General features: G+C 42.9%; 1 protein-coding gene across 1 annotated transcript in view; it reads left to right on the plus strand.

The window, feature by feature from the left end:
* The first annotated feature begins 4,171 nt into the window (after window positions 1-4,171).
* REL (REL proto-oncogene, NF-kB subunit) overlaps window positions 4,172-23,646 on the plus strand; it is a 34,556-nt gene continuing 15,081 nt past the window's right edge. The window contains exons 1-4 of the mRNA XM_054063529.1: window positions 4,172-4,306; window positions 11,612-11,754; window positions 14,741-14,889; window positions 19,528-19,619. Of these exons, the coding sequence (XP_053919504.1) occupies window positions 4,300-4,306; window positions 11,612-11,754; window positions 14,741-14,889; window positions 19,528-19,619 (391 nt within the window). The 5' untranslated portion in view covers window positions 4,172-4,299. The remainder of the gene's footprint in view (window positions 4,307-11,611; window positions 11,755-14,740; window positions 14,890-19,527; window positions 19,620-23,646) is intronic.

Consider the following 23,646-nt stretch of genomic DNA (forward strand, 5'->3'; position numbering starts at 1 on the left):
ATTCAGATCGTAGCAGAACAAAACTGCCTACAGGGTAGTCACAGGAATAGAGGGATCCATCTATAGTTTTGCAGGATTTTGAGTAAGGCCTTTTAATTTATTTAGAGTTTTGCCTTTGGGCAAGGCTTCTTGTTTTTTGTAGAACTTTCCCCTAGTTTAGGAATATGAATGTATTCTAAAACAGCCACATTGGGCTTAGACTAAAAGAACATTTTGGCCCACTGTTGTGCTCTTCCCTGGGCATCAGTTTATGGCTACTACTGGAGAGGGGAAAACTATTCAAGGAAACGTCTCCACTTACGCTGTCCTTCATCCAGTAACTTTGTTCAAGGACTTATTGAGCCAGATCCAGTCTCTATATGTTCAGATCATGGGAGCATATAGATCTTATACAGTGAAACACCGAATATGATTGGTTTTCCTCTAATGTTATTATAGGTTGTTTTCATTTTAGGTAAAGAGCAGGAATAGACTTAGCTTTTGGGATGCCATAAGAAGTGCAACATATTTTTCTTAAAAAATAGCATCAAGAAGCAGTTTGTACCATAGATACTGGTGTGTGTGTGAGATACTGCCTCAGTTTCTAACTTGCAGTCTTAAGGATCAGCCTGTTCCTGCAAGCCCTAAGAGAGTTCAAAAGAGCTGAGGAAAAATAGGGAATGTTCATTGATGTTTTAGTCATAACATGGTATTTGTATTGCCTGGAATATTGCCATTAATTTCACATTAGTTTAGACTGTATACCCTACAGTATCATTTTCCTTCTAAAGAAATGAGTAGGCACTTCTGTTTTGAGCCACAGAGTTTCCCAGGTGCCTTGGCCTGTGTCTATAAGGTAGCATCACGGGCTAGAGAAAGGAAAAGTGTTTAGTCACTTCATAGGCCTCTGCTGACAGCTTGCTTTGCATCTAAACTCCAAATTCGCATCTACACTCCAGCTCCTGGCTAATAACCTCCCAGGACTTCTCCAGCTTCAGGTAGCTCTGAAAAGTAACACCCCTTTCTCTTTCAAAATCTTGTCTGGATCACTCCTGTGGCCTGCAGGAACACATATGCCCTCAGATTGGGAGCATTTCTCCAGCTTTGCAACCTTGTGAATCCAAAACTGCTGTGCCACAGCCAGTCAATCCATTAAAATACAGAAGTAGCTTCTAAGATTAGATGTTCAGGAACTAAATGTGTTTAGATGCAGGCCCTTAGCAGAGATAAATAAGTGTTGTGTGTTTTCCTCTTTGCTGCTTTGCTGCTTCTTTTACCATAAAGCAGTACAAGTAACAAGATGCTGAGCTCTGAGCACACTTTGTGTTAACATGCCTTCCCATCGGCATCTTCTAACCCCATCGCTGAAAATGCAAGAGGAAAGCATCTACCCATCACCTCAACCCCCAGCTACCACCCTGAAGAATGTTTGGTTTGATGTCTCTTTGTCAGTGCAGGCTTTGGGCTTGTGTGTATATGTAGGTAAAGTCTAAGTTTGATTTAGAATATTAGAAACACTTCCCCACTTTAATTTACATCATTAGTCATAAAGAACCCAAGAAATCTTTGAAGACATAAAGATCTACTTCCTAACTGCTTATAGTTCTATGACACTGCTGGTGCCTTTCTTGGATTTTTTTTTTTTTTTGTGGGAAAGAAATTGAGAAAATTATATTCTTCTGGCAAGAAACTAACCCATAACCATGCAATTGTTTCAGCGTATTCTTTAAATATAATCATGTAGCTGTTCTTCCCTTTAATCTTCTACAATTAGCGTCACATATGTTTTGATTATCCTGTGTGTCCCGTAGGATTCTTCTTTTCTGACTTCAGTCATAAATATGGTAGAGGTATATGGTTTTACTTTCTACATCTACTGATGTATGGATCTAGATGCTTAAGAAGGTCTTTGGAAGAGCATTACACAACATGCATTCATGGCATTGTTAACACAATAGGATTCTTACACCTCTATCTGTCTATTTAGATGACAAACTGTGAATCTTAATGTAAAGAAACTAATGTTTTCCTTGCAGGACGGAGAAAGATAATTTCTGTTTGTAGGAAATATAAAACCACGAATGACTACAGCTGGGTGAAGTTAAGATTATAAAGAAAAGTCCTGTTGAGATGGACCACAGAGCAGGAAGAATAATAAGCATTGGGCAGTCTCTTCTGTTTAACCAGCTGAGTTAGTCTATGGATTTGTAGATTATAGAACAGCATTTTCTGCTGCAGTTCATCTGCTTAAATCCCAATAATCTTTGCTTTAAAAAAAGGAAGAGTAAAAAAACTACTAGAGGTGTACTTTTCTCGAGTGCACTGTGATGCTTTTCTTGGTGTTTTATTAATGTTTCCTTCTCAAGAATATGAAGCCATGTAACTGCATTTTCACACGTGATGTTATATTAAATTCCTGGAGTAAAGATTTAAGAAAAGCTAAAAAAATCTTGTTATTAACTAATTGAAGTCTTGTACCACAGCTGCCTGCAGGCTTGTTACTCCTCTGTGTTCCTCTCTTTAGAGGTGTTTTTGGTCCTCCTAGGTTTTCTTGTCCCTACCGACCCCTCCAAATTTGGAGCTGTGGAGTCATTCCCACAGTGTTCATCCCCTTCACGTGATCTAGCTGGGTCAGGGCCAAGCTGTAGGATGAATTTCAGATTTGGATCCGTGATGTTCTGAAAGTTAGGTTGATTTTAAGTTGCTGTTTAACCACCTTGTTCCTCATTAGTTTTTCCTCAACTGCACTATCATTCTATCCGTAGAAATAGTTTCCTGTTATTTCTGGCTGCATGAGACCACTAGGACCAATGCAACTGAGAAGAACATAGATAACAAGAGTTTGGTCTCCAGAGGCTTACAGAGAGGGAAAGCAGGGTTTTGGAGGCCAGTTGCATGAGAGTCAACAAGGCCAAGTGATGGGACACTTTGGAAACAACAACCCCACGCAATGCTACAGGCTTCGTGAAGAGTGGCTGGGAAGCTGCCTGGCAGAAAAGAACCTGGGGGTGTTGGTAAAAACCTGGCTGAATATGAGCCAGCAGTGTGCCCAGGTGGCCAAGAAGGCCAATCGCATCTTGGCTTTTATCAAAAATGATGTGGCCAGCAGGAGCACAGAAGGGATTGTCCCCCTGTACTTGGCATTGATGAAGCCACACCTTGAACACTGTGTTCAGTTTTGGGCCCGTCAGTACAGGAAGGACGTTGAGCTGGAGCGTGTCTGGAGGAGGGCAATGAAGCTGATGAAGGGACTGGAGAACAAGTCGTATGAGGAGCAGCTGAGGGAACTGGGTTGTTTAGTCTGCATAAGAGGAGGCTGAGGGGAGACCTTATTACTGTCTACAACTGCCTGGAAGGAGGTTGTGGTGAGGGGGATGTTGGTCTCTTCTTCCAGGTAACAAGTGATAGGGTGAGAGGAAACAGCCTCAAGTCGTGCCAGCGGAGGTTCAGATTGGATATCAGGAACAAGTTCTTTACTGAAGGAGCAGTGAGGCACTAGAACAGGCTGCCCAGGGAAGCCGTGGAGTCACCATCCCTGGAGGTGTTTAAAAGACAGGCAAACATGGCACTTTGGGATGTGGTTTAATAGGCACGGTGATGTTGGGCTGATGGTTTGACTGGGTGATCTTAAGAGGTCTTTTCCAACCTTAATGATTCCATGATTCCATGTGGGAATACTGCAGGGGCAGGTGGCTTCTGGGGGCCGAACAAGAGGGCGAGGGCTATGACTTTTTACAAAGGGACGGAGTGATAGGACAAGGGGGAATGGCTGTGAACTGGAGAGGGGCAGATTTAGACTTAACATAAGGAGGAATTTCTTCACCATGAGAGTGGTGAGGCACTGGCCCAGGTTGCCCAGGGAAGCTGTGGCTGCCCCATCCCTGGAGGTGTTCAAGGCCAGGTTGGACGGGCCCTGGGCAGCCTGGTCTAGTGGGAGGTGTCCCTGCCCATGGCAGGGGGGTTGGAACTCAATGATCTTTAAGGTTCCTTCCAACCCAAACCACTGTATGGGAGCAGAAACGAGCGGGACCGTAGGACACGGAGCTGAACTCCCGCGCACGGCCTGCCGGCGGGGCGGGGGCGATGCTCTCCGGGCGGGGTCTCCATCCCCGCTCTCGGCTGGCGGTGCCGGCGGGGCGGGCCCGGGCGGGGCGCGGCGGGGGCGGGAGCCGGGGCGGGGGGTGGTGCGTGCGGCCGACGGGAAATTCCCCCTGAAAAGGGCGGTGTGTGGCGACTCGGGGCCGGCCGTGCCTCTGACACAGAGCGCGGGGCCCGGGCAGTGAGCCCCGCGGCGGGACGGCACGGAGCGGAGCTGTCAGCATGGCCGGTGAGCGGCGGGACGGGGGAATATCGTACCGACGAGCGGAGGGACGGGGTGGGGGGGGATGTGGTACCGGCGACCGGTGGGGCGGGGTGGAGATGCGGTACCGACGGGGCGGGAGGGGATACGGTCCGGCGAGCGACGGGATGGGGGTTGTGCGGTACCGACGGGGCGGGGGCGGCGGTGGTGGTGAGCGGAGGAGTGCGTTACCGACGGGGCGGGGGGGGGGGGGGGGGTTACGATGCGGTGCCAGCGAGCGGCGGGACGGGGATGGAGGTGCGGTACCGATGGGGCAGGGACGGGGAGGGGGAGCTGTCAGCGTGGCCGGTGAGCGGAGGGACGGGAGGGTGCGGTACTAGCAAGGCGGAGGGTGGGTTGGGATTGCGGTATCGACGGGGCGGGAGAGGATGCGGTGCCGGCGAGCGACGGGATGGGGGTTGTGCGGTACCGGCGGGACGGGGTGTGGGGGGGGACGGAACAGCGAGAGGGAGCTGTCAGCGTGGCTGGTGGGCGGAGGGACGCGGGGGGATGCGGTACCGAGGCGGGAGGAGGAGGAGGATGCAGTGCTGGTGAGCAGCGGGGCGGAGGAATGCGGGGCAGGGGGTGCGGTACCGGCACGCCGAGCCCTCCGCCCTTCCTGCTGCCTCGGTCCCTGTGCGCCCTGCGAAGGTTCAGGGCGAAGGCAAAGCGTCGGGTGGTTCTTGTTTTGTTGCTGCGAGGGGTGGCTTGGTTCTCCTCTTCCACCGCTGAGTGAAGCCCGGAGGCAGGCAGAGTTGGGTAACAGTGCGGAAAAAGGGTGACGGGACTCTTACACCATCGTCCCAGCATCTGCTTTTGATAATAAAGCCATATCCGTGTAGCTCATTAAGCAGGGTTATGGAAAAAGTTAACGAAGAAGCATCACGGAGTTGTTCAGATAAGTTGCAACAGGTCTGTGTTGCTGTTGTCGTTCAGAATGGATCTTAAAGTCTTATAATTGTATTATTAATATGTTTAGCTGTTAAATAAGCATATGGGGCTCATATCTGGGCTGCAGACATCAGTAGGTCAGACACACTGATGCTCAACAGGATCCTGTTCACATAGGAACTGACAGATGAAAACACGAATAAGAAAGAGAGATGGCATAAATGCAGAGTAACGGATAAGGGGTCGTGCATTGAGTAATTACAGCAAAAAGCACAACTTTAGGCTAAATTAAACGGAATTTGTCATCCTTTCAAAAGGTGCTTTGCTGGTATCTTTCTTAGGGTTTAAAATAAGCAACTCAGACTCAAGACTTGGCAGTGTTAAGGAGAGGAGCGTTTCTAGGGAAAGTTGCTCTACAGCCTCAAACTCCTGGTGTAGTGGAAGATCTCCCTGTCTGTGGCAGGGAGATTGAAACTGGATGGTCTTTAAGGTTCCTTTCGACCCAACCCATTCTGTGAAAACCTCTAGGGATGCGTGTGTTCGTTCAGCTGCCACTTAGAAAAGTATGAACTTTCGCTCCTGTTAAATGTTTGTGTGCCAGCCTTCAACAGAGAGAGGAAACAACTGGGTTTGTGTAGAGGCATCTTTTAAATGTTATGTTGTATTGCAGGGTGGCAAAACTGAAGCAGAGGTAGAATTTATTTTTTTTTTTTAGTAATGTATTAATATAGTTTCACTGTAATTAGGAACCAGATAAGGAGTTTTTCAGTAGGGGAAGTTCATAACTTCCTGGTACCAGCCAGCTTTTGTAGTTTTTTTTCTTTTGGTTGCTGTTCTGTAACGTAACATGATAGTATAGAGGAAGTTCACAAGCAGTTTTATCTCTCTGTTAGAATCCGTACAGCTTATGGAGTTCTAGGTAGATTACTGCTTTCTAAAATAAAAATGTGTTTACACTTCCAGTTATTTTAGATTGAGCTAGAATGTACCATAATGAATCTTCCACCGTAGTTCCTTTTGTCTGAGCTGTTGCAGGAGGTTATAAGCATACAGATTGTCTGCTCTTGCTGTTCAGACACAGCTGTTGCTGTGGAGGGCACAGGGTCACCACTGATCTGTACAGAGCAGTGATATCAGTTGAAGGGCAGCACTTCTCCTGTCTGTGTCTCACTGCAGTCACCTCGGATCATAGGGTTTCGAGTGATACTTTCACATCTTCCACAAAGACCCGCGGCTGCTTTGCTTTCACACGCAGATGTTGCTGAGAGTCTGTTCACAGGGCACTCCTGGCTGCGAAAGAAAATTACAAATTGTGTAGTCCCTTCATTCCCGGCTTCCTTTGAGCAAGGGAACAAGACAAAACATACGAGCCATTGATCCCGTTGTCACTTTGCTTGGTGGCAGCATGTCACACTTTCTCCCTAATGGAACAGGCCACGTTAAACTTTAAACCGTCCCAGGTTTCTCATTGTGGAGATCTCTGATAGAAATGTTGCTCGGGGTTGTCTTTTTGTACTTCTTTGTATTGCTCAAAACAGGTGAGAATAAAACAAACTTCCAGTTCTTGAATGAGTATAAGCTGGCTGAACTCTTGGAGCTGTTACTGCTCTTACCTGTTTTCTTTGTGTATGTAGTTGGGACGTTTGATCTCCTATATTCTCTTTGAATAAACAGTTTTAAACCGAAAAGAACAAGAAGCAGGCTGTAATATGTAGCATAATGTTTCCACTGCTAGCACGTGTGTAGGCAATTTTAATTAATTACAAATGCAAATTAAACTCTTAAGCACTCAGATGAAAGATTAGCTAGATCTTTGTTTTTTTTCCATTTGAAATGCTTTTCTGAGTAGTTGTGGGGAGTATGTAATATGAGTACCTGTGCATTTCTCTTTCAGAATTAGTGAGAGTTTGGTTTTTTGACATAGCTGATACCTGTTTGACAAACACAGCAGGACCTGCAGAGGACAGGTTTTTAGCAACTGTATGGGAACCAACAGACCTCTGTGTGCGATTGTAGGCTGAAATAATTAAGCCAGGCCACTTCACAAGCACACTTACAGAAATGGGGAATGCTGATCAGTCCTCCACTTCGCTGCAGAGCGCTGATAATACCTTTAGTTCGCACACACACTTTTAAATGTTTCCTCTCTACACAAAACACGATGACACTGATAATTATGGTAGAGATGATAACGTGGCTCTTAAATAGAGTGAGAGAAAACCAAGATAAAGTGAAGTTTAATGTTTAATCTCTGGAGGCCACTGCGTCATTGAGCTTTACTTTGCCACAAACACACCTGCTGTTGAGATGTGGGTTTGCCTTCACTGACATTTCTTTCAACCACAGCCCTTAAAGATCAATGAGCCCTGAGTTTTAAAATAAAATGCTCTTAATAGGTGAGAAAAAAGTCCTCTCTAGCAAGCGTTAGTAGAGTGCGAAGAGAAATGATTGGTTAAAGCAGAGAGTTGTAGACTTGTGTTCTGTAGTAGTTTCGAACAGCAAGGCTCTAGCTAGTTTTGAGAAATACATAATGTATGTGGGTGTACTGTGCCAGAGTCTGGTTAGCAGCTATGTAAGCATGTCCATGTCCAGAGTAGGATGGTTAGTAGGCACTTTACTGCAATGCCATCGTTAGAACATCTAAAATAGAATTTTAAATTAGTAGATCAATATATGTCTGTATTTGTGGCATATTGTATTACATAGGGATGGAAAGGTGAGATTCTTTCCTCAATGGAATGATGGAAATGGGAGGCTGACTGCAGCAGTCACTCCTCATTGGTGGCAGAAAGTTTCCTCTCTGGTTCACTGGACTGTGCTGAAAAGTATAGTAGCACAAGTAAATTTAAGTGTGAGTTAAATAGACATTTGCAGGGGTGTGAGCTTCATTTTGTGAGAAGCTCAGGCTTCTATGCTCTCTTTGAAACTAGGGTTATGTAATTTCTAGCCTTTTTGATAGCAATGCCTGTCTCCCCACCCTTTGCTGGACTTGCTTATTTTACAGAGAAACTATGCAAAGTTTATCTAAAAGAGGGTTAGGTAAAACCTGAGAAGTATGTAGGAAAGGCATCATCCTTGTAAGTAGCTGGACCAAGAATAATGGCTGATAGGTATTTAATGTGACAACTTGTGGTCTATTTTCAGAAAATTATTTGAAATCTACTTGATGAGAGGTGGTCAGTTTAGATATTGCATTTTGATAAATTGTTAAAAAGTGATATAGAGAATACTAAGCCATAGTTCTCAAATGTTTGACACCAATTGGAGTTGAAATGTATTATGTCTTTTTAAAAAGCATTTGAGATTTGAAAAGGCACATGTTGAGGACAACTCTGGTATCAGAGCCGCTCTCACACACTGCCATTACACAGTTATGGAATGACCAAATACTAGGTTGGAAGGGACCTCAAGGATCATCTGGTCCAACCTTTCTTGGCAAAAGCACAATCTAGACGAGAGGGCCCAGCACTCTGTCCAGCTGAATCTTAAAAGGGTCCAGTGTTGGGGAATCCACCTCTTCCCTAGAGAGAGATTATTCCAATGGCTGATTGTTCTCCTTGTGAAAGATTTTTCTCTTGCGTCCAATTGAAATCTCCCAAGTAGTAACTTGTATCCATTACCCCTCATCTGTTCCACTTGACTCTTTGTGAAAAGGGCATCTCCATCTTCTTTGTAGCCACCCTTTAAATAGTGGTACATGGTGATAAGGTCTCCCCTAAGCTTTCTTTTCTCAAGACTGAGCAAAGCCAGTTCTCTCAGCCTTCCCTCATATGGCAGGCTTCCCAGTCCTTTGGTCATCTTTGTGGTCCATTCTCTGGGCTCTCTCCGGCCTGTCCATATCTTTTTTTTGTATGATGAGGACTAAAACTGAACAAAATATGCCAGGTGTGGCCTGACAAGTGCTGAATAGAGTGGGATAACGATTTCTTCATCTCTGCTAATGATGCCCTTGTGTCCTGTTGGCTTTCGTTGCTGCAGCAGCCCACTGTTTGCTCATGTTGAGCTTGTCCACCAGGACCCCCAGGTCCCTTTCAGCAAAGATTCCAGCCTGTGCTGTGCTCCTGGATTATGTTTTCCCAGGTGCAAGACCTTATGCTTGCCCTTGCTTGAACTGTGTAAAGTTCTTTTTAGCCCATTACTCCAGCCTGTCTGGGTTTTCCTGCATATCATCAGCCAACTTCATCAGGGTACACTTGATGCCATCATCCAGATCACTTGTGAAGGTACTAGGCAGTGTTGGGCCCAATATCGGTCCCTGGGAGACCCCATTTGTGACAGGTTGTCAGTTTGAAAAGGAGCTATAGACCAACACCCTCCGACTGTGGCTTGTCAGCCAGTTTCCCACTCACCGCACAGACCACTTGGCCATACTGTAGCACATCAGTTTCTCTAGGAGGAGGCTGTGGGAAACTATCAAAAGCCTTGGAGAAATCCGGGTAGACAATGTCCACCACTTGCCCCACATCAACCTAGCAGGTTACTTTGTTGTAGAAGGTGATCAGGTTTGTGAAGCACACTTCAGTGAATCCCTGCTTTCCCGATGGTGTGCTCCATTTGTCTGTGTGTTACAGTTGAAATGTGAGTTAAGGTAAGACCAAGGTCACATCTTAGAGATGTAGTTGTTTCCATCCCTTACTTTATCTTTTAGGTTACAATGTTTTCCTACTTTGAGCATGAAATGCTGTAGCACTGGGAGCATTTTGCAGTCAACAAATCCCAGGCATAAAGTTCAAGTTTTGTGTTGGCAATTATACTTAAATCATTGTAGGTGCAACAAAAGAGAAGCTTTTGTAAAGATTGAAATCCACCTCTTTGCTGAAACTCCGGTGCTTAGGCTACAGAGTGATTGGGCAAAAGGAAGTGGGGGATCTTTTACCCTTTTAGCACTTTCAATATATTTAATAATTATTTTGCTTGTGTTGAAATCCAAGCACTTTTTTTTAGTGCTGTGCCACAGAATGTCGCCTGTCATGTTTGTTGGTGATGTACAACCGGGCTTGAGGAGGTTGCTATTATATGAAGGTGACACAGAGCTCAATAGACATTTCCATAAGCTATGTTGTTCTGATCATGCAGCACCATGATGATTCAACTTCTACAATATTTACTTACCCTCTGTTATTTGTTTTTCACATGCCATCCCACTGTTGTCACTTTTTGATTGACTATTCTGTTTGATGTTCTCTGTGAGATATATTAAATAGCTTGTTACTGTCTGGCAATAAAACATTGTTTGAAAAGTACTTAACACTTTTGCAAGGTTAGTATTTTTTTTACTCCCCCTGCCCCCCACCATTTAAGAGTTCTGCTGTCTCCTATTCTTGTCTGTCACTTATGTTTCCTGAAAACTTCTTTACAACAACTGCCCAATAGCTTTTACTGAGGCTTCATTGTTTGGGGAGATACTGCAGCTAGAAGCTGGCCCTCTGGGAGGTGGGTAGCTCAAGATGTAGAATTCAATAGCAGTAATCAGGTATTTTCTCAGCCCACAGTCATAGAATCACTAGGTTGGAAGGGACCCACTGGGTCATCGAGTCCAACCATTCCTAACATTCCCTAAACCATGCCCCTCAGCACCTCATCCACCCATCCCGTAAACACCTCCAGGGAAGGTGACTCAATCACCTCCCTGGGCAGCCTATTCCAGTGCCAAATGACCCTTTCTGTGAAAAATTTTTTCCTGATGTCCAGCCTGAGCCTCCCCTGGCAGAGCTTGAGGCCATTCCCCCTTGTTCTGTCCCCAGTCACTTGGGAGAAAAGGCCAGCTCCCTCCTCTCCACAGCCTCCTTTCAGGTAGTTGTAGAGGGCAATAAGGTCTCCCCTCAGCCTCCTCTTCTCCAGGCTGAACAACCCCAGTGACTGTGTTCAACTTAGTAGGGGTTTTTTGTTTCCTTAATTTGCATAGTTTCTGCTTCACTGTGATAGGAACTAAGTCAATCAATTCTGAGGAAACATATTGACTTTCAAAGGATGTTTAAGAGAATATTGGATTGATGGTATCTGTACTCTGAGAAGACAATCATTCCTAAGGGTGTGATAATTAAAAACACCAACCATTCCCTCAAAATAATTTTCTGTTGTATAAAATCCTCTTTCATCAGATGTATACTTTCCAATACCTAAAACCAGCTAAGTTCTATGAGAGATGGAGGGGAGGGTGTCCTTTGCTAATTACTTAGTTGGCACTGATACCTGAGGCTTCATTTAAAATCTGCCCTTTCCTTCCATCCCTTTACCTTTAGTGTGTGCATGTCCATAAAAAGAAGAGTAGATTGTCTGAGAAGGTAGAGCAAGTGGGAAAGATGGTAATATCAATCGAGTAGTCTAGATACTAATTCTTATATCTTCTGCTGCTTTTTAAGTTCTGCGGTGTACTAACATTGAAAATATTTTGTTTTTAAGGTGGCTCTGAGCCCTACATTGAAATATTTGAACAACCCAGGCAAAGGGGCATGCGTTTCAGATACAAATGTGAGGGGAGATCAGCAGGCAGCATTCCAGGAGAACACAGTACTGAAAACAATAAGACATTCCCTTCCATACAGGTAAATACTGCTTTTATCCATGAATAACCATTGCCCAGATTAACATTGTGCTTTAGCTATGTTTGATTTGGTGCAGTAAAGAAAATGTGTTTTGCTTCATGTTCTGTTATTCTTTTCTTGGCATACAAATGTAGTTGCAATAGAGTGGAAGAAGTTCCTTGCTCCTTGTCATTAAAGATTTTGTTTCAAATTTGCAAGAAGAGGAGAAGGGTAGACATAGCTAATAAAGTGCTGGTAGAGAAGGAATTCAGTTCTCATTGGGTGACAGCCATTCATTATTAGCTTTTTCTGTATGCGCATTCGTTCTGGTTTCTTATTGATGCAACTTGGGTTTGTTTTTACTATTTGGGCTGCAGTATGAATTTTGGGAGAGCTTTGAAGGAGTTTACATACAAAATTTGAAAGGGTTTTGAAAAACTGCTGAGTACAACATGAAACAAGGCACTCTTATACTAGTGAACAAAGTAAGAAAGTGCCCTACAGCCAGTGATTTGGTAATTAGGCTTTGCAAAAGAAACTGACATGAAGTCAGAAGGGGATGCAGAACTTAAAAACGAGGTAAGAAAGGGGAATTATGTGGTGAGAGCACCTGCAATGAAGATGAGTTGTGTGGCTGCATTACCAGAATGAAGGGATTTAGAGTAGCCTAAGCAGCTGAGATTTGAAGCGAGTACAAAGATACAGGCAGTAGAGGTGGAATGCAACGACTTGGGTAGTAGCTTTATATGGACAGAGGAATGTGTCAGAGACCCTAGACAGGTAGCGTAGGGGAGAAGAATTTCTGGCCTCCTATTTGAAGTTTAAGTTGCTAGTGTTTCCTTGATCTCTTTCAGTTTGGAGAAAGCCTTTTGGAAATGAGATTGGAAGAGAAGGCTCAAATACAAATGGGAAATTCAGAGTACTTGCCATCTTGGAAGTACATTACAGTGCCCAGGAACAGAAGCTGTGTATCTGTTTTGCAGTGTGTGCAGGTATTAAAAAAAGTGAAGCCAAAGATGGAGTCCCTGAAATGATAGAAGTGAAAACAGAGGACAGGAAGTCTGAGAAATGAGATGGTTTAGGCTGAGGCATAAGTTCTTTAGGAAGAAGGTGAGGTAATGTGGGCAGACGTGTTGAGCAGCAGAGTGAGCCTCTACTACATTAAATAACTGCAAAAGCTGGTCTAGTCCTAAAGCGAGAGTTACTAAGGGAAAACACAAACAAGAAGGTTGCCCTCTTGACTATCACAGTGCTGGGTTTGGTTAAGGAATGCAGGAAACGGAGGTCTTGCCAGGGAAGGTGGGGCATGATAGGTGACCATGCAATCCTGGCAAAGTTTGTCCTTTTTTTTTTTTTAAAAAAAAAAGGTGACTGTTGATGACAGAGCTGATTGTTATCGATAGCAGGTAATTTCTAGGTGAATTCCTGCCTCCCTGAAGCCTGTAGGAGGATTTAGTGCTGATCAGCTGCTAGGGGAGTCCCCTCTAGAGATGGAAACATGAATGAGGATGAGAACAGAGAGGGCAGGAAGAGATTAAATTTTGTGGTGCGGTTATGATGAACATCATCAAGAAGGAACTGGAGAATCAAAAGTGTCTAGATCAGGCTTCAAGTTCAAGGTACTGGGTATGAAATGAGGGAGAAATGGCATAACAGATGTAGAAGGCGAAAGAGTGATGGAAGTTTTGTCTTAAGGTTAAAAAGTTACAGTGGCTTGTATGAACAAATGATGGATACTAGAAGAGCATAGGTCAAATCAAAAGTTTGAAGTGTCATCTGAAAAGGATATGTGATGGATCCTTGGAGTCTCAGGAGGAGGAAAGAAAGGTCTGAAAGAAGAGAGGAACAGTTACAGGACAGGGGAAGCAGAGGAGGAGAGTTTGCCTCTGCACAAATGTGTGCCTGAGCAAGTCTTGTATTTGCTTTCAAGTTGTTATGCTTCAAACAATTTAGGCCAAACTATTTTTCCTTTTTGTTTTGTTTGTTTGTTTTCACTCACATACAACCCTTGACAGCTACCAGGGAAGTCACAGTATTAGGGAAAACTTTTATGCACCTGAGAAACATGTGTTGAATTAGGCTGATGACTGCTGTGAAGGCTCTTGTAGGAGCTTGAGATTTCAGTGCCCCCTTTCTGAATATGAGACAGACTATTTATCAGAGAATTAACTGGAAAAAAGAAAATTGTAGGGAATTATGTCATGCTGTTTCTGTTAAGATCCTCTTTCACTACTTAGTGTTCCATGCATAGGTGATATCCTTAACACTGAGGATTTAGGAGGGAGTTTTTTCCTTCGGTCTCTGTAGCTAGATCTGTCAGACAATAAGCATTTGTGTGTGGTCACCTACATAGAATTTTGCGCCTTTTCTTGTAAAGCTAGATATGATAATGAAATGTGTTCTGCTATGTTTGGTCTTAATAGCATTAAAAGCTGTCTTGGGTCTTACCTATATCACCTCTGACCTTTTGCACAGGGATGAATTCAACTCGTGTAAAAAGCCCTGGTAAGATGGTGAAGCAATAGATCTCCAGTCTCAAAAAAACAAAACAAAACAGAAGAAAGGGGAGAGAAAAAAAAAATATTCTCTACAGCCTTTGACTTCCTTCCCATTCTTGCAGTAGGGTAGTCTGACATTCAATCTATTCAGTTCTCAGATACTGGCAGTAGCGAATTTTTATCATTCCCAATAACCAGCTTATTCAGCAAAGCTAGCAGGTAAAGTATGTTGTTTTACTTTCTGAAACAGATGAGATACTCTTGAAAAAAATTTCACCTTTCAGATATTTTGTCAAGGAGTTGTTTTTCAGTGTAAAAATGAACAGAACTGAAATGGAGCAAATAAAACTTCTCAATGGTCCTGGCTTTTATGAAGCAATGATGTTGTTTTCTTAGCTGTGGTGTTTCTTCCATAGAGTATTTTAGGATGAAGGTGTTTTCTGTTACATGTGGGGATTTTACTAGCCTTGATATCCAAAATCTGGAAAATATCTTACAATTTTTTGTAGATTCTGAACTATTATGGGAAAGTCAAAATAAGAACTACATTGGTAACAAAGAATGAACCCTACAAGCCACACCCTCATGATCTGGTTGGAAAAGACTGCAGAGATGGCTACTATGAAGCAGAGTTTGGGCCAGAACGGCGAGTTCTATCGTGAGTAATGGTGGTGTTTGGGAGTTTGATTAATTATGCAAGTGATTTGCTAATCTTAAGTTTTAAAACTGACTGGTGATTAAAAGGGCAATTATTATGCAGGTTTTGCTGAGGTTTACTAATCCATCTCAGAGAGAGGACGACTTTTCTTTGAAGTATTTCCTTCTTTTTTTCAATACTTCGCATACTTGTCTTTGGTCGTATTCATTTCCTAATGCCCCTTTTTCCTCTGTTAATTTTCCCAATGTGTCTTCTTTTCCTTTCTCCCATTTTTTTGCCTCCTAGTGTCTTTCAGTAAGACTACTTACTCTTGAGTGTGACTCTCTCCTACATGTGAAAATGAGTAATAGAATGGGTAACAGCAGCATTAAAATTAGTACTTCATGGTGATGAGAGATTTAGGGAAGTCAGTGTCTTCCATGGGAATTGGACTTTCTGGAAACATCTGGAGAAAGTTTGTACTCTCTGAGTATCATGCCACTTACAAGACAGTGGTTGTGATACATCTAAATAGTATGTTAGTAGCTGTCACTGTTGTTGCTGTTTGTTTGGGTTGGGTTTCTTTGAGTAAAAAAATAGATTCTGCTCAGGCTCAGCTCTGCAGAGCCAAGCATGCTGGGGAAGCATCTGCTTGTGGATGCAGGAAGGAAATCTCGGGCTGTGTATGAGATGTGTTTCTCAATGCTGTTTGGAGAGATATTAAGAATATCTAAAATAGAGTTGTATTTGATGGCATTTCCTGTAAGTTTACCAAGTCTTATGTAAAAATGTAAAAGCAGACTGAACTGCAACAAATGCTGAGTGATTGTTACTGGAGATGGGACTTTTGAATCAAAAAGCTGTTTGTGGTTCACAGTTTGCAATGTAATAAATTTGGAAGTAGGCTATTGCTTTGGGGTAAACGTAACTGAGCTGGGAAGAAAAGAAGGTAATTTCAGTATATAAGTAGCTCTTGAGCGCTTCTCTCAGGCTGCTGTGATTCTGTTGAAGCTAGTGAAATTACTCCACATTTATGTGAGTTTAGTCAGTAGAACACTATTGAAGGAGAGAACTGAAGACACAGTCGGTTTGAAAGTAATGATTGCCTGATGGTGAAATAAACAGTTGTAGTAGTGGGGATGTTTCTTCAACATACAGCCCAGGCTCAAGTGATCATGAACATAGAACCATAGAATGGTTTCAGTTGGAAGAGGCCTTAAAGATCATCCAGTTCCAAGCCCCCTGCCATGGGCAGAGACACCTCCACCAGCCCAGGCTGCCCAAAGCCCCATCTAACTTGGCCTTGAACACCTCCAGGGATGGGGCAGCCACAGCTTCCCTGGGCAACCTGTGCCAGTGCCTCACTACTCTTTGTGAAGAATTTCCTCCTTATGTCTAGTCTAAATCTTCCCCAATTATAGCCGCTCCCCCTAGTCCTATCACTACATGCCTTTGCAAGTCCCTTCCCAGCTATCCTGTAGCCCCTTCAGGTTGTGAAATGTCGCTATAAGGTCTCCTCAGAGCCTTTTCTTCTCCAGGCTTAACAATCCCAACTCTCTCAGCCTGTCCTCATATGGGAGGTGCTCCAGCCCTCTGAATGTGCTGCAGATGTATTCAGGTGGCATGTAGTATGTTGACTGTACTGTCTTCTGCTGTTATAGATGCTAACAATTTTATTAGTTGGTTGGTTTTAGTGGTATTCACAATGTTGTACTAGTTGACAAATGCTGGAAAAGGATTTGTAAATGTAATTTCCCCCCTACTAGCATGTCTCTCTGGAAAGATAGGTCTGTCCCTTCGGGCTTGATTCCATCCTGATTGTTGTAACCTCATCCTCCTCAACTCCCCTGAAGAGAGTGTTCCTTTTTGTCTAAACAGCAATTACAAGTATCTTAAACCACTGCAGGACCTTGCAGCTTCCTCTGACCATCCATTCACCAGCTTCCCCCTGGTTTTCTCCAGTCAAGTTTCCTCACTTAACGTCAAGGGATGTCTGCCGTTCCAGCCCATCCCACTTCCGGCTTTCTACTCTGTGCCTTCTGATCCGAAGCAAAAAGGCAGATTGCTTAACCCCTTTTCTGGTTATGTACTACATTCACCAGCTGCAGGAAGACACTGATGATTGTTTTTCCTCTTGGCATTTTGTTACACAAGGTTAAGTGTTGTAAGCACAAGGCAAGCCTGGAGAGAGGCCATTACAGAACGTGATGCCAAAAAGCATTGGGATGCTTTGCAAATATTTACTTGCAAATTTTTATTTCATATCCATTATATGCGTGCATCAAGTCCTGCTTTTTTGACATAATGCTATCTCCGTTTCACTTAAGGCACTTGTGATTGTTTACTGTGTCCATGTATTCTTCTCAATATCATTACGTGACAAGCCTTTCAGCTTCTTACAAATAGTAAGTGGGCTACTTTAGTGATAATGCAAAACTGAGTTTCAGTTGAGCTTGTTGTTGGAGACCCTGATGAGAGCAGGCTCAGAACATTCTTTTTGAAATGTTTCCAGCATTGGAGCACTCTTTTTTTTCGCTTTTATTTATTTATTTTTAATAAATCATTGGTTGCTTTAAGGGGAAAGAACAGTGTGGTCCATAATTGGATCTGGATATTTAAAGTAATTTTCATTTTTGTGGCTGGTGACTCAGTCTTCACATTCTTGTCTTGAAGTCCATGTCAGAGAGAAGCCTCATAAAATACTAGTGAGCAGGACATGTCCTATCCTGGTAGTGGATCCAGCTGTTTACTTTTCCTGATCATCCCAAATGGAGCAAAAATCCAGTTGTTTTAATTTCTTTTCAGAAGTGGAATTATTAATCTCAGATTTTATGCTGGTCTGAGTAATTGTTCTCTGCTTTCTGCTTGTTTAAAGTTGCCTGTGTAGTTCCCATTGAACAAAGTGGTTTTTTTCTGACTGTGGTATAATGATCTTTGTCGTGCTGCCTCAGCTTGATCGGAGCCCTCTCTAGCCAAAACATCAAGGCAACAGTATAAATGTTGGAATATGTGAGACTGTCCATATACTCAGACTTTTACTTCCTAGTTTGCTGTCTCTCAATGTCGATGATATCATATTTTTTTTTAACTGTCCTTCATTTTTTTTCTCTCTGTTCCTACTTCTCCCTCTCTTTTTGTTATCTCACTTGCTTCCTGTCAGCCAGCTTTGATGTGAAACCCCGCAGCCTTGCTGAGGTTCTCTAGTTTCTCTTCTGACTCTTGACCCATCCTTCTATTCAGATAATTAAACAGACACTTTCACTGTGACAACACTTGTTTAAGAAAATGTTTATAATCTGAGAACTTTGGGGTGCCCAGGAGCTTGGTTTCTGCATATGTGCTGCTTATTGTCTCTAATCTATGGATGGCTGGAGAGGCTGAGACTGCTGAATGCAGTTTGAGGATGTAATACTGCACCAGGTGTGTTCATGGGTTTGAAGTGTGCTTCAAAATGAACCTGTGGAATACAGTGGGAATTTTGTGGGGGAAAACAATGTGCTGTGATCAAACCCTAAAACAAAATTCTACAGAAGAAGACAGAAATAGGATTGTTCTTCAAGGTACAGTACAGATCTTGAATGTCAGTAGCCACAATATGAAGCCAAAGTGTGTTAGTGAATTATGAGATCCTACTGCATTTTATTTTCCTCTAGGTCACTGTATCGAGTTCCATTTCCAAAGGGAGCTTATGAGTTCCTTTAGTGAATAAGGATTCTGGAAGCGGAGTTTGATTGCAGAGGATTTGGGAACCTCTGAACAGAGTGCAGGCATTGGGAGCTTAAGGAAATTTAGACTTATGGCAGAATAATCTGGTTCAGAGCAGGGAAATGTGTGACTAATCTTTAGTGTTGGCAAGAACAAGGAGTATTTTAGGTGCATTGAGGTGGTTTCTTAGGTGTAGTCAAAGCAAAGAGCTTTTGTGGAGTTTCAAGTCAAGGGAAATTGCTAGTGCTTCTGGAGAAAAGTCGTGACAGCAGGCATCTATCTTCTGAGCTTATTGTAACATTGTGAAACACAGATTATTTTATTAATTTTTTTTTTTTTTACTTCCTGCTTTACATCCACTCAGCTTTGATGATGTCATGGTTTTTCCATGTGGGAAAGAGTCAGCTCGCCTGGGACTCCCCCCACCTCCTGCATCAGGGTGACCTGCTCTTTATGCAAATAAGGAAGAGCTGCAGCTCTTCAGAACTTTTCCGTAACTACATGAGACTTAATAACCTGTTTTGACTTGTTTAAAAAAAACCCAAAACTTTAAATCTGAAATTTGCATTCCCTGATAAAAGCAGGAGGACAAATCCTTAACTAATGCAAAGCAGCAGGTTTATTGATACCAAAAAATATTGTCACTCTAAATTACCTAAAATTGAATGTTTAACTTTTAATCACTGTATGTTTACTGTGGAGTAACAATTTTTAATATAGAAATGTATGTGTAGTTAATAAATAATACAAATGCTTTTGAATTTAATTTTAATATTTTTCACTTCTGTTTCTGCTCTTTTTTTAATAAAAAACATCATCCCTGCTTTTCAGATCCTTTACACTCTATTTCATTTCTTACTGTATGCTGTCAAGGCAGTCAACATTAAATAATTTATTTAATATTCAACACTGAAGATTTTATTAGTTGCTGAAATCCTGCCACATATTCTTCAGTTTTCAGAATTTGGGCATTCAGTGTGTGAAGAAAAAAGACCTGAAAGAATCCATTTCTTTACGAATATCTAAGAAGATTAACCCTTTCAATGGTGAGTAGAACTTAGCTGGTTCACTTTGCAAGATAGTGGGGTTTTGTTTGTCTTGCCTTTACTTTTGTGGTGAAGCTTTATTTTTTCAAAAAATGTTTTTCATAAGAAACACTCTTCCCTTTTTGTCATCATGTAATGAATCTATTTTGATAGTTGCCTTTTTTATTCTCCTGTTTAATCCCCAGCAGCAATGCATTAGTGGCAGCAACGTCCCTTGAGAACTTTTACAAGTGTCTCAGGAATTGGATTTCCCAGATTCGGTAGCTATGAGACTAGAAGACTCAATTAGAGTAGTTGTGCAACATCTTAACCCCCCAATAAAAATCTAGCTTGCCGCAGTCCCATCTCTACTCTTGTTGCCACACTGGTGTTTGTGACCCCTCAACCAGCCAGTTCAGGGAGCTGACAGGTTCCTTGAAGCTGCCCCTCACTTGATTTTTACAGCATGGGAGCTGATATAGGCACTTGAAGCCCACATTGTCACTGGGCTCAGTCAAGACTTTAAGGACCTACTCATGTGCTGTAGTTTTATATCACAGGTGATCAGTGGGCTGCTCTCAAAAAGAGTCATCCTCCTTTTCCTTCCATCCCTGGTCACACACTCCTACCACTTTCCTCACGCCAGATACAGAGTCTGTGTGGTTACGTGGTGAGGAGGCAAGTTACTCCAGTGGAAAACCAACTTGAAAACAAAAGTGGTTTCCCCTCAGATCAACTTGCTAAACTAATTCATTTCGCAGCCACACAATTGTAAAGTTCAACTCCCAGAGGGGATAGGGAACACATAGCAAACTGTAGGGCCAACTGGAGTGGGACCAACACTTCAGCATGTAGGCACAATTGGAGGGAGTTTGATGAAAAGCATAAATGTCCCCAAACTATTAGCTAAACATTATTGTGAATGCAGTCATGTATTTGCTTAAGTGTCGCAAGAGCTTGGAGATTGTCCAAGTACTTTTAATACCCTCAGAAATCTTGCTAAATTTGGGTATGACCCTTAGAGTTGAGAGCTGGTTTTCTGTCTGGCTTCAGAATACATGTCCCTGCATTAGGACAAAAAGAAGCATGTTGAGCATATCACAGAATGAGAAATAGTTTAGGTTACTTTCTTAATTTTTTTTTAGAACAGCTGTATGGGGTCAGGCTGATAGTCCTAATGGCCCATCTAAACAATTATCCTGGTTCCGATAATGTATGCACACGATAGCATCTGCTTTGACCCCAGTTCAGTCTATTTGCATAATTTAAACAGGTTAAATGTTTTAATTATGTTACTTCAACTCAGTCAGCTCTACCTTGATTTCCAACAAAAAAAAGGGGAACTCTTCCGTTCAGCCCTCTTATCGTTCTTTTACTCCATAAATAAAAAGAGTTGATATTTTCTCTTGATGTCATGCAATGCAAGAACATAAAATCCCTTTCTGCCTGTGTATTTCACAAAAGAAATTTTAGCAACTGCATATTTAGCTGTGTTCCTAGAGCTGCTGAGTGTAATAGTGAGGAAATGCTTAATTGAAATAACTTGTCAGCAGATTTTTACAGTGGTTGGTGCATAACTGAATTCAGTAATCATTTCTGGATGATGACAGCAGGTTGCTCTTGGTAGCATCAGCACAGATCCTGGTTTTCTACCAATGCAGGAGCAGAGGAGAGCCTTTCTTGGGTGACACACAGGACAGCACCCTGCTCTGGGCTGGGGTTGTGCTGAGAAGGGGCCGCTGGCAATCCCCAGCCTGCATAATTGCCTTTCCACACTTGTTAATGTGTCAGCATGAAGCACAGCCACTTGAGAATGGCCTCCAGCTGCCCCAGGGCAATCCCACGCTAAGCAGAACCCAGAAGAGCATAGGACCAAGGCCTAATAAAACAGGATTAGTGGCAGAAACGTTTTTATATGTGTACTTAGTTGATCAAACAGGGTTTCATTAGCAGCAGTCACTGTAATATTCGCTGTTGATAAGATTGAAAGTTTTATTTATGGATTTAGTTTGTTTTTTAAGGTCAGAAGACTATCACTACATTCTCCAGGATTGCATGAGCTTTATTATACCTATCCTACATTATGCTTTATTTACATGTCTTCAGAAAGGCATTTGAATTCTCTGTTTAGAAATGCTTCAGAGTTAGGTACATTCTCTAAGCGGAATGCGAGTCTTACACATTTCTAGTATGACCATCATAAAAGAAGTTTCATGGAGCTGAAGACTAGCCTCCGGACTGTTTGTATTGGTTGTTTTTTTTGTTTCTTCTTTTTTATTTCCCACTTTTTTCTGGAACAGTCAAACAGACCTTGTCCTGAGTATCCTTTCAGGGCAGTGGTTCAGTGTTGACCATACTAACAGATGCAAAATGCGTGCAGCCTGCCAGCACACGTAGTACTTGTCTTATCATTAAGGGATGAAGGAATAGCAAGGGGTGGGTCCACAAAGGTGTGTTCCAAACCTCTTTAAAGGCTCCATCGTCTTCCAGGGAAGCCCAGGTGCCACAGGCAACTGGGATAGCAAAGGGAGAGTGAACCCTAACGCGCATTCATCCCTCCTCCACATCTTCCAGCATATGGTATGGATGAGTACTGAATAAGGGTCATAATTAGCAAGAAGGGGAAGTTGCTTGGTCAAGATGTATGGGTTTAAAGATTGTTTACTCCAACACTCTTGCGTGTACTGTCGAAGCAACTGGTGTGTCTGAACTCCAGGACTATTAGAATTTGGTGTTTGCAGATCATGCTGTGTGCCTACCTAGAGCTGTCTGCATCCAAGTCATTCTGCAAGTGTCCCTGTAAGGCTGTTTCACTATGAATTCCCCACTGTTAGCTGGCAGCATTTGTCCCTTGTTAAGTTTAGTACAGGCTGTGTAAATTGTACGCATTCACTAGGATGCAAATCAGATTACTTGCACCTGGGGTGCTCCTCTTGCGTTAGCCTTGTTTGAGAGAGTTGCTGTTTCCACACTGCCTTGGGACATGTTCGTGATCTGCTGTGTTCAGAAGGTACATACCATATATTTTTGTCCTTGAAGCTAAACAATTCTAGAAATCTCTTTTGTCCCTTATCCCTGGACACACCAGAGGAATGGAGTGCAGTGGCAGCCTAATGTGTAACTAGGATCCTTGGCACGATGATGATATAAATAGCACAGGATTGAAGGCACAGAGTTACTCCTCCAGTGAAGCTGGTCCGTGTCCGCTTTCTAGGGTGTTTGTTTTCTTTTGGTACTTGTTGAGCTGTGCCATATCCTTGTCTTCCCATGTACTGTCTGATGTACAGCCAACTCAAATTAAAAGAAGAGACAGTCTTCAGTTAAAAGCTTTTGTGGGTGGGTGTGACTTGACATAGAGACAACAATTGAGTTAATTACAACTCAAGTTAATTATCAATGAGGAAAAGCCCTAAATGTGTTTTTAAAATTTAGAGGAAAACTGTGCTTAGCGAAGTATTGCAGAAGACTAAGCTCTTTCTTGCCAAATGGATGACAGCGTGAGAATCTTAGACCTGCCTTAAAGTGAGAAACCCAGAGAATTGCCACATTTCAAGCCATTAATCAAGAGAGCTTGATCCTGGGCTGCATCAAAAGAAGTGTGACCAGCAGGTCAAGGCAGATGATTCTGCCCCTCTACTCTGCACTCTCTCTCGAGACTTCACCTGGAGTCTTGTGTTTAGCTCTGGAGTCCTCATTACAGGAAAGACATGGATCTGTTAGAGCGAGTCCATAGGAGCGCAACAAAGGTGGTCACAGGGCTGGAGCACCTCCCCTGTGAGGACAGGCTGAGAGAACTGGGGTTGTTCAGCCTGGAGAAGGCTCCAGGGAGACCTTATAGCAGCCTTCCTGTACTTAAAGAGGGCCTACGGGAAAGGTGAGGAGGGGCTCTTTATCATGGAGTGCAGGGACAGGACAAGGGGCAGTGGTTTTAAGCTGAGAGAGGGGAGATTTAGAGACACAAATGCTTAAGTTTCCTGTTCTTTTGTAATTGCTATTGCTAATATGAATTTAATTAACTTTTAGTCACCCCTGTACCCCGGAACTAATT

Source organism: Cuculus canorus, chromosome 3 (assembly GCF_017976375.1).
Source record: "Cuculus canorus isolate bCucCan1 chromosome 3, bCucCan1.pri, whole genome shotgun sequence".
Classification (NCBI taxonomy): domain Eukaryota; kingdom Metazoa; phylum Chordata; class Aves; order Cuculiformes; family Cuculidae; genus Cuculus; species Cuculus canorus.